The 19,768-nt window shown below is 43.0% G+C and overlaps 1 protein-coding gene across 7 annotated transcripts in view; it reads left to right on the forward strand.

Annotated features, from left to right (window-relative positions):
- The window catches only part of RIMS1 (regulating synaptic membrane exocytosis 1), an 871,728-nt gene that overhangs the window by 200,345 nt on the left and 651,615 nt on the right, over positions 1 to 19,768 (forward strand). For 6 of the 7 annotated variants that reach the window (XM_030199021.1, XM_030199022.1, XM_030199023.1 and 3 more), the window contains one exon: positions 9,137 to 9,350. In XM_030199021.1, coding sequence (XP_030054881.1) covers positions 9,137 to 9,350 — 214 coding nt within the window. The remainder of the gene's footprint in view (positions 1 to 9,136; positions 9,351 to 19,768) is intronic. The other variant, XM_030199020.1, reaches the window with a different exon arrangement.

Raw genomic sequence — 19,768 nt, forward strand, 5'->3', positions numbered from 1 at the left:
ATTCTTCTCCATCATAGCATAAAACTCATATAGTTATAGTTACAAAAGCAATAAGCAGAGTTGGTAAACAGTAATTAATGTGCCTTTATTGTGTTTTAATGGATGTATACTCATTACATGATTTATAATCAGTGGCATCACTTGAGAACAGTTTTCTTTCATGCTCAATAGGTTGGACAATAAAATCTAATGCAATATGGAAAATGTTTACTTTCATTTTACAGTCACCCAGCAGTATTGTTCATTACACACATGATTATGTTCTAACTGCTAGGCCATTCACATTTAAACAAAATAAAAATAGACAATCTGCTTATAATCTTTTTAATAACCAGTACAAATTCTAGATTGTCAGTAACAATAATTTGAGCTATCATGAGGGAATGAGTATTAATTTAGGAGGTAATATTTAGCCCACATTGGTCAGCCGTTTTTAAGTTGCTGAGAGTTGCAGGCTGAATTAAGCCTCGGCAAAATTTTAAAAAGGCCTTTTTTACAGGTGCGCTGAAAAATGGTTATGCGCACGTCCACAACACGCGCCTGCACTACCGCGGCCCATTTTACAGCACACCTTAGTAAAAGGAACCCCCCTAGTGGAAATGTAAGCGCTCATGTAACTGGTTCTTTCTTGCAGACAACATAGAGGCTCCTCTGTTAGTAAGTCAAATCATTTCCGTAACAACAAAAGTGAAAAACAGGGTTATGAAATTTTGAGAAGATCATGGCTAGATCATCATTTTGAAGAAGTTATGTTTTGCAGCCGTCTGAAGATATGTGTCATCTGTCAGTGAGGTTTGTCATTCAAAACAATATGATAATACTGCCAGAATGGTAGATGACTCATCTGATGGAGGAAGCGATGTACATAAGATTTCAAAGGCTGATAGTAGCAGAACAGTGCCTACGCTTATTAGGGTTCTTAATGGCAATGGCAGTGATATCGCGGATCACGTTTTGCATGGCAACATTTACATCACCTGTTGTTGCTAAATCAATAGAAGCTGCTGAGAGAGGATATGACACACGTATTTCAGCTGTTACAAGAGCCGGCTAGTCTCTGAGTCAGTGAACTCAGAGGACAGAACTAGAGAAAGAAGGATTTGCAAAGAAAACGTTGGATATTCATCTTGATGTATGTAAGTTTTTTCAGGTGGAGAGTAATCATGCATTTTCAGGAAGAGAAAAATTGCACCTAAGAATTCTGAAAAGGAGAACAGTGGGGAGTGTTCTTGTAGTCAGTCTTCCAGCAAATGATTACATAAATGGAAGCTCATTAGGCTTGTGTATTCTTTAGCCTATCTTTAAAAATGTAGTGTGCGTAAAATCAGTTTAACACACATTGGGCCGGAATCACTAAAAGGTGCAGAAAAATCAGCACTCAGAGCTGTTTTGTAAAGAATCCTCCGGGATGAGCACCCTTTATAGAATAGCACCTAGTGGGGATTTTCTCACCCAACTTTGGTCATGAGGACTTACGCCAGCTAAACCCTGTTGTAAACCTTGGTGTGCAACTTGAGTGCGCATCCCCCAAATTCTATAACACTGTGCATAATTCATTGGAGCACCCCTTGCCCATGCCCATCCCATGGAGATGCCCCCTTTTGAGTTCGCATGAGAGGATTTGGATGAGGATTATTATAGAATCATGCATAGCCAGATCTACATGCAAATCCAAATTAGTGCCAATGAATGTCAATAATTAAGTGTTAATGACTCATTAATTTATTTGTGCGGGGATCTCAAGATCAGGCACCAAAATTTGGGTTCCATTTATAGAATCCAGGAGATTGTGCACACATTACTTCTATGGCCTGCCTTGAAAATGGCAAAGACTGGTCAGGATAAAGTATGTGCATTTTATCACATTTATATCATATCCTATGAGTGTGGCTTCTGAGAATCTCTATGAGAGGAGGGGAAGACATCTTAAGGTTGAAATTAGAAGTTAAAATGTTGTTAATTAGCAATACGGTTGGGTTAATCGTGTATGGATAATGCATGTGACTATGCTGAAGCAATAATAATAAAACCAATCTTTGGACTATTGGCATGGTATTGTAGTATTGTACAAAACCTCTCACAGATCAAAATACTACTTGTGAAATATTGGTACGCTCAAAAAAATCAACAAAGCAGTCATACAGGGAAAAGTCTCAAATACTGCAGCCTCCAGTTTTGTTCTTGGGATTGCATGAGTAAAAAGTCATCATCGACTGAAAAACCCCTGAATTAATGGATTCTTTTTATTTTATTTCATTTTATGTTCATTTTGTGCTTCTTTATTATTTTATGCTCATTGTATGCTCAAAATGTTTCTAGGTCAACCATTCAACTAGACCATAAAACTTATCTTGTCTATTAGTGATGGACTCCAGCTTGCGTGTTGATTCCAACAGTCCCGTTTCATTGTTCATCTTCAGGGAACCACACTGCAAGTATTCGATAATCAGTAGTTATCGCTGGAGAGCCTGTACGCACACTGACGTCGGCAATACAGGACAGTGTGACAGATAGTAAAGGGACTCAAAGGGGGTCTTTTACTAAACTTCGCTAAGTTTTTGCACTTAGTGCACCTTAACAGCAAAAATTAAAACACACTAACCCCTGGATTCTATATATGGCACCTACAGTTGCACACTCAAATTTGAACGCCTGCTGCAGATGCACACACAAATTAATTAACCCCAAGTGCTAAAACCCAATTGTTGATGTCAATTAGCACTCATTAAAATTGATGTTTATATTTATGTTTATTAAAAGACCAAAGCGGATTACAGTACATTTATGTGCATATCTGGCTGTCTGCTATTCTATAAGGCATGATGCCTAACTCTAGTAGTAGGACTGCAGAGGTTCATAGGTAAAAGTCTTTATTGCCCAAGAGGAGATATATTGGACACAACACGTGTGGCAATTTGGACCGACTGTTGTAGCAGTTGTCTTTACGCTATATTATTTCTGTGGAAAGACTTTGAGACAGTTTAACAGATACTTAGACTCCTGAAGCAGGCATACTGTTGCCAAAACATGGGACCGTGTTGAGTCCATTTTATCTGCTCTTTGGCAATAAAGACTTTTACCTATCAACCCCTGTAGTTCTACTTGTCTTTGGTTGACCTACGTCACTTCCCAACGTTTTTTTTTGGACAGTATATTCTCCGTACTGTTCCTTCATTGTTCATTAGGGCTTGTCTAAACTCTAGTACTGCATAACTCAGAGGGGGCATGGCAACTGGAGTGGCCTCAGCATGTGTAACTTGGGCACCAGCATTTATACCATGTTTCAGCAAGCATAAGTCTGGCACCTAAAGTTAGATATGGGAATTGGCACTAAGCATGATTCTATAAAGGGCCTTTTATAGAATCCCACAGGGCCACATTCTATATATGGCGTCTGAAAAATCCATATGGTAATAATATATGCCTAGGCATATTCTTTAAAGTACGCCTAAATTTTATAGAATGGGCTTAAATTTTCTCGTGGTATGTAGAATACGCTGAGTGCCTCGCCAGTTGACCAAATTTGGTCATGTCCATTCAGGCCACGTTTTTACTTGGCGAAAATACTGGTGCGTAGATTTAGATGCAGAGGGCCATATATTATAACAGTGCACGTAAATTTTGGAATGCTCGTGAAATGCCTATTTCACCATCCATAACCATGCTTCTTTTTGGCTGCATGTATTAGAATTTAGGCACTCTGTGTTACAGAATACACTTAGTGAATTGTGCACTTAAATTTTAATTATTGCCAATTTGTTCTCGTTATTGCTTAAGTGTTGTTATCAATGCTGATTAGCTTGTTAAGCCAATTAAGTTACGTGCATTGTTATAGAATACTCTTGGATTTCGGCATGGAACACTAGGCGTGATACATAGAATCCAGGGGTTAGCGCCTATTTTTTCCGGCGCTGAATTTTGGGTGCTATTTATTGAATCCAGCCTTAAGTGCAAAGGCGGTGCGGTAATTATTGGGATCCTGCCCAGCACGTCTTCAGCAATTACCGCACTGAAAACTGCACGAGGATGCATACACCTGGTTGTAATTAGCATGGATGCACTTAGAGTCTCATATTGCAGAGTCTCTAAGTGAACCTGCACTAACTGCAAAAGTGACAGAGTGCAGGGACCACCTAGCTCCCACCTTCTAACATAACATGCAGTGGAGGAGTAGCCTGGTGGTTAGTGCAGAGGTCTTTGATCCTGGGGAACTGGGTTTGATTCACACTGCAGTTCCCTGTGGTTCTGGGCAAGTCATTCAACCACTCAATTGCCCCAGGTACAAAATAACCACTTTGTAACCACAGAAAGGTAGTGTATTATAGATCCATTCATCTTAACACATAAATTGGTTCACACAAACTGCCATACCACCACAATAACAGTCAGTACGCTTGTGCGAAAGCATTTCACACACACTATTTTGCGTGTTAACTGCTTAGTGCACTTCATTAAAAGAGCCCGAAAGAGTCCTGAAAGTTCTGTCATGGATAGAGAGGAATTCTATTAATTTATCAGTAGTGGCTCTGTTAAGACGCTGTGGATCGTTTTTCCTGGTGTTAGAGAATGCCGAAACGACGAGGGAGAATAGCGGCTAGAGCCTCCCCGCTACCTCCCCCCTTACCTGGTCCAATTGACCGATATCTTCGACCACAGGGAGCCGTTCAACAAGGCGGAACGCCGCCGGTAGGGAACGCCGGCGATCGGGAGATATCGGCTTCCCCCGGCTTTGAAACTACTCTGAGCCCCGCCGCACGTACTCCGCCTCCCCAGCCGATTGGTGCGAGTTCCTTCCTCTCTGGATCGACGGGGTCCCCCCTGGAAGGTGTTAGGGGCCCGGAAGAACGTCGTGAGGAAGCTTCAATTCTATCTGAGGAGGGACTGGAGGGCAGTTTGCCCATGGAACCGCCGCGGAATGAGGGGAGAGGAGCTGAGGGACAAAGTGCGAGCCATGATCAGATGTCTGGAAGGTGTGTACTACCTAAAGAGTTAGTAGTCAAACCAAGGGAAGTGACTTTAGACGCTTTATGGGATTTAGTATCTAACCTGGGACAGACTTTCTTGAAGCAGATTAATGATGTTTCACCAAAAATAAAGACTTTAGAAATTGATTTACAAAAAAAAGAGGAAGATATCAAGGTTTTGAAAGATAAAGTTGATAAAATGGACTATAAGATTAAAAGTTTTGAATCACTACAACCTACAATGATAAAAGACTTGACAAATCTCAGGTATAAAATGGAGACTTTTGATAATTATACTAAGAACCATAACCTGAGATTTGTTAATTTTCCTAAAATACAAAATGTTGCTCCTCTTGAAATGTTGAAACGATATCTTCGGGAAGTTTTGAATGTGCCGGAACAAAACCTACCACCGTTTTCTCAAGTGTATTACATCCCAGAGAAGAGCCTGAATCAAGTTGCTGAAAAACCTATAGATATATCTCTCTTGCTTGAAACTTCTGACACTGAATTAGCAACAGCCGCCACTTTGGTGGCGACTGTTGCGTTATTGCCTGACAAGGATTGGATTTTCCGTTTGTTTTTCCGTAACAAGGATAAAACTTTTTTAAGTTTTAAAATTTTGTTATTTCCAGATGTCTCTAAGGAGACAAGACGACGGAGGAAACAATTTTTGCTCCTTAGGCCAGAAATTCTGCACTTGGGGGGTACCTTCTTTTTAAGATACCCCTGCAAGTGCATAGTAAGGCTTAAGGAGAAGAAATATGTATTTACAGAACCTGCACATGTATCGACACTTATAACCTCAGTAAAAAGCGAGAAGCATTAAAGAAAGGAACTTCTCCACTTAACAGAGTTTTGAATCCTGTATTTTTTCTTTATATATTTCTCCCTTAGATTTACTGAAATCTTGGATCTTAATTTATGGACTTGAGTGTCATTTATCCTTTTGAGAATGTAATTTTATTTTCTCCTTTTTTCCTCTGATCAAATTTGTTTGTATATTGACACTTTTCCAACACAAGATGTTTCTTGTATATATTGTTTAAACTAATAAATATAAATAAAAAAAAATAATTTATCAGTAGTACACAAAGCAGGCAAAGTGTATTTGAAAGAGCACTAGTTTAGTAATCACTGTTTACAATGAGACTGGAACTTAAACCAGGAGGTCTTCCTAGCATTGGGATGTTCCATTTCCTGTATATGGATAAGTCTTAGGGCGTCTCACATCAACAGAACGTTTTCCAGATTTTTCACCAGAATGAGAGATCTGTGGTCAACGGTTGAATGTAAGAATGCTTGTAATGCACAATTACTTCCTACAATGTTATACCCAGTAGCAAGGTGCTGATTTTAGGTAGACCACAATAATGTGAGAAAGCAAATAATGAAGTGTTTCAAATAAATTCCTCCATTTTGTCTGAGGCAAAACTCGAGAATGTAGGACCTTGTGTCTTCAGGTTAATAATGCAGATCACTACTCTACCTGTATTTTGAATTGGGATTGTCTACTTCTCAGAGTGAATGAACAGCAACCTACATTTTTGACTCCCCATGTGCAGCGAAAGCAGCAATTAAAAAAAGGGAAAACAGATTTGCACCTCCCCCACACACACACACTTGGGAGCAGATTTTTAAATACACTGCTTCCTCTTGTAATCCACTTGGTCCTCAGTGTGGGGCAGACAGCGTTTACAGCTCTGTCCTCCAGGGCTGGAGCTTCTCTCTTTCACACAATCCAAAAGTCAACACCAAACTTCCTTCAAACCCACAGTCTTTAATTTAGAGACAGTTTACATAAACCTCTCAGCAGTCCAAAATATAGCTGACAGTTCACTCTAGAGTTCTCCTTGAGAACAGAAAAAGCTTTCAGACTTTTTCTTTATCAACACAGTTCAAGTCTCTTTAAGCATAGTCCATAAAAAAAAACAGAAAAGAAAAAGAAAAACCACCTGCTCTCTGAATACCTTCCTCTCAAGAGTACTGCAGGCTGGGCAGCACACCTCCTGCTTCACAGCTACTTCACTCTGTGTCCACCTGCTGCTGCTGCTCCTTCATACTTGCAAACTTTGGTCATTAGTATTTTTTTTGGGTTTTTTTTGTTACATTTGTACCCCGCGCTTTCCCACTCATGGCAGGCTCAATGCGGCTGTTCTCATAGTCCATGGGTATTTGCTCCTCCAAACGGTTCTCTCCTGCATGTAAATCCAGGCCCTCTTCTATGCCCTCCATCCAATCAGGCTCCTCTCCACCCTTCATGACACTTAATTCCTCCCTCTCATCAGCTGGCCTGCACCTTTTCTCTCCCTCCTCCCAGGTGGATGGAATCCTATATTGATTTCTGCTCCCTCTACTGGCCACCCTCTGATATAACAGTTTTTCTCCCTGTGTCCTGCCCTTCCTTTCTAGGGGAGGATTCCATGTCAGGGTTTCTAGGTTGCTCTTTCTTCCGTCTCCCCCCTGGCCTTGTGGGTAAGGTAGTTCTATACCCCCTGGATCTGCAGAGTGTCTACGTTGTCTTCCCTCACTACACTCTGTAAAAGGGCTCCGATCCCAGCATTAGTGGCCCCTGTAAGGCATCTGTTCCCGCCGGCAGCATCACCCACTGCAGCTAGTTACCAACCCTGCAGCATCCCCTCCCCCCCCCCCCGAGGCATTCCAACCACTGACAACCCCCTTGATGCAGCAACCCCCCCTCCCCCCCGGACAGTAACTCTTTTCATGTTTCCACTATGTAACAACCCCTCCAAGAAGGCACAACTCCTTCCCCACATCACAAACTCCCTTAAGAAGCTTCCCCTGGCAGACATCCCTTATCCCAATCCCACCCTGGCCTTACTGAAGATTCCTGGGTCTCATGGGATAGGAGGATGCCCACTTATGCCTCAGTGATGCCCACTTACCTCTGCCTCAGTGATCCTGGCATTTGAAATGTCTACCAAGACCTCACACCCCACTAGACCCCAGGGACCCCCAGCAAGGCTGGGATGGGGGTTAATATACAAATAAAAGTTACAATATAAACATTTGTGAAAGGAAACAAAAATTAGAAACCATCAATCTCCCAATATTTATGGATCCTAATTTACTTTTACTAAATTGATTTAAAATTTGCAGATACTTTGGCTTTACACAGAAAATTAACACACAGTAGTTGTATATTTAGTGCAGCATCTATTGGGAGCATGCCTAGCATCTAGTTATGCAGGTCCTGCATTAAAAGTACTCTGTGTGCAGTTAGCTGAAACTATTTAGCACTTTCTAACACAAAATGCCCTTAACGCATGACTTAGTGTGGGGTAGCCATCAAAATATTGCAAAACAGGTTAACGCATGTGTGTGTGTGTTAGCTGTTACTATGTGTTAAACCACACATTAATAGCCTAATACACTTTAGTAAAAGGCTGCTAAATGCTTTCTCAAATAAAATTGAATCCTCCTGCTGGCTGTAGTTGGGGTGAGACTGGGGAGGTTAAAGGATGCAACAAGAAGCCATGAAGGAGTGGCAGATGGGAAAGGGGGGGGGGGGGGGTAGGGAAGGTATGGCATCCCAGCAGTAGTCTTTTAAAATCAAAATAAAGTACCTAGTAGTGGTATTCAATAAAAATTAAGCATGGGATCAGGAAAGCAGACAAAGGATTTTTTTTTTCTTTTTGCCAGAAGTTAGTTGGGAAGCCAGATTTAGGCCTGCTTTGGCAGCACCTAGATTTGGCTGTCAAGTTAGGCAGGTAGAATTAAAAATCAATGCTAGCTCTAGCGTATTCACTTTGCCCACCTCACCCCACCCCCAGGCCTGGCTAAATTTGGCCACCTAGTGAAAATTAGGGGGCTAAATTTAGTTGGTAATCTTGGTCAGTTTACAAAAGCGTTGGTCTCCCTGGTCAAGTCCTTTCCTTGACTGATCCCTTTCCCAGGGACTACTAAGAATTTGAGCACTGAATTTAGGTAATCAGGAATAAATGTTCAAATCCTTTGATGTAGCCTTCTAATTCCAGAGTTAAGCAGCTAGATGGCTTTTAAAATTGACCACCTAAGACTTTTCTTCCATTCACGTTTCTAATATCTGTGAGTTAAGAACTTGCTGTATCTGTCCCAAGGTATACAAATATGCTTCTCCCAAAAAGCAAATATGGGTGTTCTTACTGTAAATGTATTGTTCTTCTGTACAGGAGATTACATCAACAGTTTGAGAGCTACAAAGAGCAAATAAAAAAAATAGGAGAAGATACCCGTCGGCACCCAGGAGAACACAAGGATGATGCACCAACCTGTGGAATCTGTCACAAAACAAAGTTTGCGGATGGCTGTGGTCACTTATGCTCTTACTGTCGAACAAAATTTTGTGCCCGATGTGGAGGCCGTGTTTCTCTCCGATCAAACAACGTAAGTGTGGATTAAGCCATAACAATTGACAGTGCTAGCTTGTCTTAATGGTGGCAATTCTGTGAAGAAAACACCTATTTAGTGGCAGCTTACCATTAGAATGCTCCAAATTTACACTAATGGAGGCAGTCTTCAATGCAAGGGTGGAAAACTCATCTCAAACAAGAATCCCAATGCCTTCAAAATATTCCTTTCAATCTTTCACTTTTTTATTGGCAAATCAGATCTTACGACAATAACAGACAAACCGACATGGACCATGTTTTGTGACGGCATCAAGGATGGTCCTACAACATAAACACATTTAATTAAAAAACATTGATTTTCAAAAAGTTAAAATGTACAAAATATACAAATAACCATAATAAAAGTACTCGTGTCAAGCCATAACATTCTCAAACTTGTTAACCATTATAATCTTTCAAAATGGCGCTGGTGTGAGGACGCTAACATTGGCATCCTCACGCCAGCGCCATTTTGAATATAATGGTGAGTGCTTTATTATGGTTATTTATATATTTTGTACATTTTGACTTTTTGGAATCAATAGTTTTTAAATGAAATGTGTTTATGTTGTAGGACCGTCCCTAATGCAGTCACGAAACGTGGCTCATGTTGGTCGGCCTGTTATTGTTATAAGATTTGCAAATTAAAAAGTGAAAGATTGAAAGAAGTATTTTGCAAGCGTTGGAATTCTTGTTTGAGATGCCATTAGAATACTGGCATGCACACACACACACACACACACACACACACACGTGTCTACACCAATACATGAATATGCTGAAATTCTGCCAAAGCGCCATTCTGTAACAATGCCAATCCAATCCAACAGTGGCCAAAGCCATAAGCATTGCCAAGCTGAGTCAGACCAAAGATCCATCAAGCCCAGTCAGGGCTATCGAGAGTAACAGCCGGGCCCGGGACAGGATTTTACCACCACGTGCATGCGCGCCCCGCCCCTTCTGTCTCTGAGTCATTGCTGCGCTGCTCCCTCACTCTGTCTTCTCCTGTTCCTGTGTACTGGGAGCAGAATACTTCCTTCCTGCCTGGTCCAAACAGCCTCTTTGGACGCAGCAGGAAGGAAGGAAGGACTCTGCTCTGTGGCGCTGCCACGCACAGGAACAGGAGAGCAATACTAGCGCCAGGCCCTGGGGAAGTTTGCAGTGCAATGTGACAGCCTGGAGCAGGAATGCAGGACAAGTAAGCGGGGCAGTGGCAGGGCAAGTGGTGGACCCACCCGGAAAGGGGGTCAGGCCCGCCTGGAGAGGGTGGTGGGCTCGGAATGGGGCGGGCCCAGGGGGGTGTTTGCCCCGGGCCTGGCTTTGTCTCTCGGCGGCCCTGAGCAGGAGAGAGAGAGAGACCCTGGCTCCGGGCCCGGGGAATTTTGGTCCCCCCCTTCCCCCCCTCTCGGCAGCCCTGGATTCACGCTTATGCACATAGGGGGAAATTCTATATATTGTACCTTAAAAATCGGTGCCGTAAAACCACATGGTTAGTGCATTTTATAGAATATGTGCATGTGCCATTCTTGCGACTAAAATTTAGGTGAATCCATTTAGGCCTAAATATCTGCACCTAACTTAGCTGCAGATCAGGTGTATCCCATAATAGAACGCAAAGTTTTTTCAAAAGCCCACAAGCCGCCCATTCCATGACTATGGCCATGCCCCCTTTTCGGCTGTGCACATTAGAATTTACGCTCACTTTGTTATAGGATATGCCTATAAGGTTGAATGCGTAAATTCTAATTAAAGCCAATTAGTGCCTCTAATTGGTTAAGCACCAATTATTGGCGCTGATTGCTTGTTAATTAAGTTGTGCGTGCAATTTGGCCACATGGCCAAATTAGTGCGTACAACTTAAGATGCCGTATATAGAATTTGGGGGATAACATATAGCATATTTTAAGTTCCAGGTGTATCTCCAACACTTAGGCTATGTGCCTATGGTGGTGGGTTTAAGTTCTTATGCTTAATTTATAGGCATGTGTCTATGCTTTTAAGCTAGTATTTTATATGTGCCTACATATCATTATAGAATAAGCTCTTACTAGATGCCCCAATATAGAACTGCCCTCAGTATGCAAGGTACGTTAATATTCTTTTTGAATATTTTTGATGTATCCAGGTGCATTTTTATATCCCCTTCACCCGTACACCTGTTGTATGATGTTCAGTTTTACTGCAGAGAATCGATTGTTCCCGTTAAAAATATTTGTAGCTTTCAGCACTGAGTCCCGTACTGAAAGATTACTATGGATGATGCTGTAGAATAATATAAAGGAGCTTTCTTAGAATCTAGAACTGTTTACAACTCTGAGAAAAGTAATAGCAATTTAAGGTACAGAATGGAACTAGTATGTTTCTTATAAGAAGGATTTTTACAAAGCAAGTGGAAAGTAATTAAAACATGGTGCCTGCTTTAAGAGGGCAAGTAGGAGACTCTCCAGCTGATATTCAGCCAGCGGTGGTCAGTATTTTTATGTCTACTGCCAGCTATATTTCCGGATGTTTAGTGCTGGGCCACGTGTCACCAGCAGGGGCGGACTGTCAGTTGTCTGGGCCTCTGGGCAGTAAGGGTAGGGTTACCATATTTGGTCCCCCCAAAAAGAGGGCACATGCCCCGCCACATGCCACACTCACCCCCACCCCCTGTCACATATCACCCTACCCTGCCCCTATCATATACCCCTAAGGGTGTCCTAGCCTCCCCTCCCCTTACTCTACTGCCCTGGTGGTCTAGTGACCGCTTCAACTCTCGGGGGCCATTTTGAATCGGCACTGGGACCGTCAGAACTCAGCATTGCAAGGGGAGCAGAATGCAGGGCAGCGCTCCGGGCAGGAAAGAAGAGGGGACTCTTTCCTACCCCGAAGAGGTCACTAGACCACCAGGGCAGTACAGTACGGTAAATGGAGGCTAGAATAGGACACCATTAGGTCCGCCCACCCGCCAGCCTGCCCGTTTATCCGGACAAACGGGCAGACTTGCAAAACCTGCCCGGTTGCCTGGCCATGTCATCAAAAAGAGGACATGTCTTGGTAAAACTGGACATATGGTAACCTTAAGTAAGGGTCTTTGGGCCCCACCCACGGACACTGCCTGTGCCCCCCCATCTGCACACTGTGGTCCTCCCCTCACCTTGCACACTAGTGCGCCCTACCCAGTCCTACCTTTAAGGGCCCTGGTGGTCTAGTGACCTTTTCAGGAGCAGGAAAGATCCCCAGTCTTTCCTGCCAGCTGCTGCTGCTCTGCCCGATGTTGCTGTGTTTTCAAAATGGCTGCTGAGACTTCCTGCGATAGTCTTGTGGGTCTCTGAGTCTCATAAGACAACCACAGGGAAGTCTCAGCAGCCATTTTGAAAATGCAGTGGCGCCGGGCAGAGTAGCGGCAGCGGGCAGGAAAGAGTGGGGATCTTTCCTGCCCCCAAAGAGGCCACTAGACCACCAGGGCCCTTTAGGTGGGACCGGGGGGGGGGGGGGGAGCTGTAGCTTGCAGGAGGGAGGGGGAAGAGAGCCTCTGGACCCTCGGGCACTGCCCAATTGCCCATTTGGTCACCAGCAGTGAATATCCAGTTGTAAGTTGACCTCTAAATGTAGATGGTTAAGTGCAGTATTCAGCCCTTAACCTCATACAATAAACCGCATAAGAAAGGACTGCTTTTTATGTGGCCCGATTTATGCGGTTAAGGACTGAATATCGACAATTAACCAAATACCAGTACATGAAAAAAAATTGTAAACTGCTTAGGACTAGGCAGTATATAAATATTGAAAATAAATAAACAGAAAAAAACTGACTCTGCCCCTGGACCTCCCGTTAGCTGATTTCATCTCAGGTGCTAATCGCGCATATTCAGCGGCGCTATGATTTATGGTTTTATATTGCTTGATTTACCTCTTTTTCTTTTAAATAACAACTAACTGGTGAAGAGCTGATAAATATTCGCAGCTAGCCTTGGACAAGCGATTTAAACAGCCAGGCTGTTTAAATCGCTTTGAATATTAGGCAGCCTGTGTCTTTATAATATACTAGCAGAAGAGCAGATATCTTACACCTGCTTTCGTTGCATCCAGATTATTCAAGTACACACTAAGATCAGTGGATTTTATAATCTACTTGTGTACTTGCAAACTCCACCCAAACTCCAGCCCTGTACATGCCTAGCATAGTATCTACCATCATTTCATGGCACATCCTTTTAGGTTGGCTAATATTTTCTAAGAGGCCATTTACGTGTGTATGTGAAAATACCTTTATATGTGCATAGAATTACTCTTAGAAGGGAATTCAATATTTGCCACTGACTTGAGTGCTAACCCCCGGATTCTTTGTAGTGTGCCTAGAGATCCACACCAAAATCCAAGTGTATTCTGTAACAGCGCGTCTAAGTTAATTGGCTTAACAAGCCAATCAGCATTGTTAACAGCACTTAACAATGAGCACTAATTGGCAATAATTAGAATTCATGTGCACAACTCCCTAAGTGAATTCTATAATGCACTGCACCTAAATTCTAATGTATGCATGCAAAAAGAGGCATGGTTATGGGTGGGAAAATGGGTGTTCCAAAGGTGTTCAAAATTCATGCGTGTAGTTACAGAATAGAGCCTAGTGCGCATAAATCTATGTGTTAGGATTTACACCATGCTTTCGCTTGGTGTAAATAGAGGCACATAGTTTTAGGTGCTGTAATATCAACTATTTTATAGGGTCAGCAGCAAGACTCATACAAGGTGGCAAGCGGCGTTATCACATCACACCATTTTTGCAAAAACTTCATTGGCTACCAGTACAATACAGAGCTAAATTTAAAATTCTATGTCTGATCTTCAAGGTCCTTAAAGGAAATGGCCCCAAGTACTTGAAGAACAGGATGACCCTCTACACACCTCCAAGGACACTAAGGTCCTCCCAAGGCGTATTCCTAACCACACCCTCTCCAAAAGACATTACACGATGTGATACCCGCAAGCGAGCCTTCTCCGGAGTAGCCCCCACACTTTGGAATGCACTGCCTGAAAGGCTGCGCTTAACACAAGACTATCTCTACTTCAGGAAGCAGGTGAAAGCTTGGCTCTTCAACCAAGCCTTTAATGGAAGAAGCAACTAACTTGCTAGTCTCACTCACACACACAAGGATTGACTCGGGCTGCACATACTGCAGCGGGACATGTTTATCCACTCCTAGCCTAACTGAGATAATATTTAACCATCTCTCTGACCTCATGTGCAACTTTCTTCAAATCAGTCACCTTACTTTCAAATTCTTCCTACTTTCTTACTCATCTATATGTTACAACTTTGCCTTACCCTTCACTACCAATTATAATGTTCTATTACATATTGTGTTGTCATTACAAGTAGTATACCATGCCATATTTTGTATTGTTACTTGAATATTTTTACTGCTGTAATTGCCTATTGCTCACGTTTGATCTATTCTTACTGTACACCGCCTTGAGTGAATTCCTTCAAAAAGGCGGTAAATAAATAAATAATAATAAATAATATATACCGCCCCTAAATCTAGAATACGCTTATAGAATACGCTTAGTCAGCACTGCTTTCTGTGCGGATTTTTTAGGTGCCATATATAGAATCTCCCCCTAAGTGCTATTCCATAAAGGGAGCGCACCCTGTATAGAATAGCGTGCCTAACGTTTGAGAGCCCTACTTATGCCTACTACAAGCAGGTATAAATACTGCCACCCAACTTAGGTGTGTGTCAGGCAAATTCTGTATAACCACGTGCAACTTTTGCAAATGCCACGACATACCCAAGGCCACACCTTCTTTTCAAATATGCGTGATTGAAGTAAGGCACCGTGCTTTATAGAATAGCACACAGCGAGATGTACGCGCAGATTTTTAAGACTGCCAATTAACATTAATAGTTGGTTGTTAGCACCTAATTATTCATGTTTCTGAGCTCATTAGTCAGTTTATTTGCACTGCATCTCTGATGCACACACAAAGTTGGGTGTGGAATTTGGTCACGATATATAGACTCTGGGGATATGTCCGCACATGTACGTATAATAACAGAAAGGCAAGTATTTGTATGTGACCTCCAGTAATGGATTGGGGGAGTAGTTTGAAAGGACTGCGGGCGGAGGTAAGAAGTGCATGTATAGTTTTAAAGTCCAAAACTACACAAATACTTCAACCATGTTCATTTGCATTATCTCCAGAGCTGCTACTAGTCTCTGTTGCTGCACTTTAGCTGTCATTTCTGCTTGTGAGGCTGTTTGTAAAGACACATAGGTGCCTATGGGGCTCATTTTCAAAGCACTTAGACTTACAAAGTTCCATAGGTAACTATCCTGCTTATAATCGAACGAGAAAAACGCCCAAGTTCCGACCTAAATTGGGAGATGGACGTTCATCTCACAAAAACGAATAAAGCGGTATAATCGAAAGCCGATTTTTGGACGTTTTCAAGTGCACTCCGTCGCGGATGCGGACAAAGTTTATGGGGGCGTGTCAGAGGTGTGGCGAAGGCGGAACTGGGGCGTGGTTATCTGCCGAACAAAGATGGGCGCATTTCACTGATAATGGGAAAAAAGTATGCGTTTTAGCTAGAATTTAGGACACTTTTCCTGGACCCTGTTTTTTCACGAATAAGGCCCCAAAAAGTGCCCTAAATGACCAGATGACCACTGGAGGGAATCAGGGATGACCTCCCCTGACTCCCCCAGTGGTCACTAACCCCCTCCCACCACAAAAAAATGATGTTTCACACATTTTTATTTTCACCCTCAAATGTCATACCCAGCTCCCTGGCAGCAGTATGCAGGTCACTGGAGGAGTTGTTAGGGGGTGCAGTGGACTTCAGGCAGGTGGACCCAGGCCCATCCCCCCTACCTGTTACAATTGTGCTGCTTAATGCTTATTAGTCGTCCAACCCCCCAAACCCACTGTACCCACATGTAGGTGCCCCCCTTCACCCCTTAGGGCTATAGTAATGGTGTAGACTTGTGGGCAGTGGGTTTTGAGGGGGATTTGGGGGGCTCAACACACAAGGGAAGGGTGCTATGCACCTGGGAGCTCTTTGACCTTTTTTTTTGTTTTTGTAAAAGTGCCCCCTAGGGTGCCCGGTTGATGTCCTGGCATGTGAGGGGGACCAGTGCACTACGAATCCTGGCCCCTCCCACGAATAAATGTCTTGGATTTATTCGTTTTTGAGCTGGGCGCTTTCATTTTCTATTATCGCTGAAAAACAAAAATGCCCAGCTCACACATTGTAGAATAAAACATGGGCGTCTATTTTTTCCCAAAATACGGTTCGGTCCGCCCCTTCACGGACCCGTTCTCGGAGATAAACGCCCATGGAGATAGGCGTTTTCGTTCAATTATGCCCCTCTATGGGGCTCATTTTCAAAAGAGAAAAACGTCCAAAAAGTGGCATAAATCTGCATTTAGATATTTTTCTCACAAAAACTTCCAAATTGGTATTTATAGACTTTTCTCTATGAAGTCCATCGGAAGTGCATGTCAGGGGCATGTTAAGGGCGGGATCTTGGCGTTCCTAACACTTGGAAGATTTTCTGCCATAATGGAATAAAACAAAAATATTCAGGGTTATAAGTTGGATGTTTTGGTCTAGACCTGTTTTATTAATGAATAAGCCACAAAAAGTGCCCTAAATTACCAGATGACCACTGGAAGGAATCAGGGATAACCTCCTCTTACTCCCCCAGTGGTCACTAACTGCCTCCCACCACCCCAAAAATTTGATTAAAAACATTACTTACCAGTCTCTATGCCAGCCTCAGATGTTATACTCCGGTCTATTAGAGGTCCCTAGAGTAGTCTAGTGGTGGGTGCAGTGCACTGCAGAGAGGTGGACTTAGGCCCACACCTCCCCCTACCTGTTACACTTGTAGTGGAAACTATGAGCCCTCCAAAACTCACCAGAAACCCACTGTACCCACATATAGGTGCTCCCTTCACCCATAAGGGCTATTGTAGTGGTGTACAGTTGGGGGTAGTGGGTTTTGGGGAGGGATTCAGCAGACAAGATAAGGGAGGTGTGTGCCTTGGACTCTAGAAGTCCACTGCAGTGCGCTCCTAGGATGCTGCATTGCTCTCCTGGGATGTCTGTGTGGCTAGTCTACAAAGAATGCTGGCTCCTCCTATATCCCAATAGTGTGATTTTGTGCATTTTCACTTGGATGCTTTTTTTTTTTTTTTTAATGGACCAAAAAGATAAATGCACAGAGCACAACAACATCTAGCAAACAGCTAGTTTTTGAAAAAAAAAAAAAAAAGATAGCCGTTTTTCTGTTTTGAAAATGGCTATTTTCCCCCTTTGAATTTTGGACACTTTTAGCAAAACATCCAAAGTTGGACTTAAACATTATATCCGAAATGCCCCTCCATGTAACTGTGTAAGTCTAAGTGCTTTGAGTCTTTATCAAATAATCTCACTGTAGGCACCTACTTGGCCTTGCAATCTACACCAATGTTTCCCAAGTCCAGTCCTGGAGTACACCTTGTCAGTCAGGTTTTCAGGATATCCTCAATGAATATGCATGAACTTGATTTGCATACACTGCCTCCATTATATGCAGATCTCTTTCATGCATATTCACTGTGGATATCCTGAAAACCTGACTGGCAAGAGGTACTCCAGGACCAGACTTGGGAAACGCTGATCTACACAGCCTTTTATAAAATTACTCTCTAAGATGGTCATGTTATAATTTTCCACAAGAATGAAAAATACGCATACACTTGTCACTCTGAAGACTTTTGCTGAGTATTCAAAGTGAAACTAAGCACATACTTTTAACAGAAAAAAATATTCACATCTATGTACACCTACTCATTTGTATGGATACTTTTCATGAGTTCTGCATTCGGCACCTAACTCTTACCGTTCAGTAAATCCAGACTGCCCCAATTTGACCGCCCCTATCGGACTGACCGTTCACTTGTCTCTTAGATTGTAAGCTCTTTGAGCAGGGACCATCCCTCTATGTTTAAATTGTACAGCGCTGCGTAACCCTTGTAGCGCTTTAGAAATGTTAAGTAGTAGTAGTAGTAGTTACAGTTACACATAGGGGATCTTTTACTGTGGAATGGCATTTTAGAAAGAACACACACATGGAAAATCAGATGCCAAGTCAGGATATCTAAAGGTCTCCTATTAGTTTAGAACAGGATTTGGCTGTTCTAAAGTGCATGATGAAATGGACATCTATGTGCCGCTTCATGAAGCAGGAACAGTCATTTCAGAAACAAGCCTGTCCAAAATATGGATGGTGAAGCAGCAGACAGAGAGACGTCCATTGCACATCACATGAACGTCTATGTCATACAATAGCAACATAAAGATTTATATTATTGCCACTTGACTCCCCCCATAATGTCTGATCCCCCTCCTGACCCCCCACAACATCCATTACCCTTCTCAATCTTCTCTCTGTGATGATAAAACCCCTCCTGACCGCCCCCACAATATGCCCCCATTCAGTGGTGATCCTCCACATATCAAACCCCATTCTGGGCACAACAACAGTGGCCCCACAATAGCCATATTCTCTCCTATCCCCCAAACCCCCTTTCCTCACTCACTGGGATCTTCACTGCTGCTGCTCAGGATGGCGCCAGGATCCAAGATGGTGCTTTCTGCCTTTTAGCAGTGCTAGAAAGCAGAGACACCATCTTGGATCCTGGCAGAGTTGCTATCTTGGATTCTGGCACCATCCTGGGGCATAGCAGCAAAGCACCATTGCTGCCTAGTATCACTGCCATGGCTCTGGGTAGGTCCTGGTGAGCATGGGGGTTGGATGGAGAGGATAGGGCTATGTGATTTTGCTGCAGTTGTGGCCGGGGCAGGGTTTAATGTATGGAGGATTGTCATTGAATAGGGCTGGCCTGCAAGGGGATTGAAACTTGATGGGAGGTGAGAAGGGACTTTGGTCCTGCTGGGGAGTGGCCTGGAAGGTATGACATAGGTTTGGGGGTGTATTACCACAGCTTTTGAGGATATGGGAGTCTGCCTGGGGTGGGTATGGTAAATACCCTTGTGTGGTATATCCTTGGCAGAAACCTTGTATTTACCCAGTGTTATGTTTGTTGGTAACACAGGATAGGTGCAAACCCTTACAGATCTTGCTAAAAGAGCCCCCTGGACGTTCCAGGTAGCAGGTACCTTTTTGGACATGGACATTCCGTTCCCTTCTGCAACAGGGAATGAATACCTAAAGCCTGCCCAAGTCTCACCCAGGTCCTGCCTAAAACACACTCAGAGCAAACCCCCTTGCTAGCTGCACGTTCTGCAGTTTGGAAGTTCATATCCAGGCTTTGTATAATCTAGATTTAGATGTCCATGTAGTATGGAAACCTAAGTGCCAGTTTATGAACTATGAACCTCTAAACCATAAATAGTGCTTCTAAAATAAGCACCA

Source organism: Microcaecilia unicolor, chromosome 3 (assembly GCF_901765095.1).
Source record: "Microcaecilia unicolor chromosome 3, aMicUni1.1, whole genome shotgun sequence".
In the NCBI taxonomy this organism is placed as follows: Eukaryota; Metazoa; Chordata; class Amphibia; order Gymnophiona; family Siphonopidae; genus Microcaecilia; species Microcaecilia unicolor.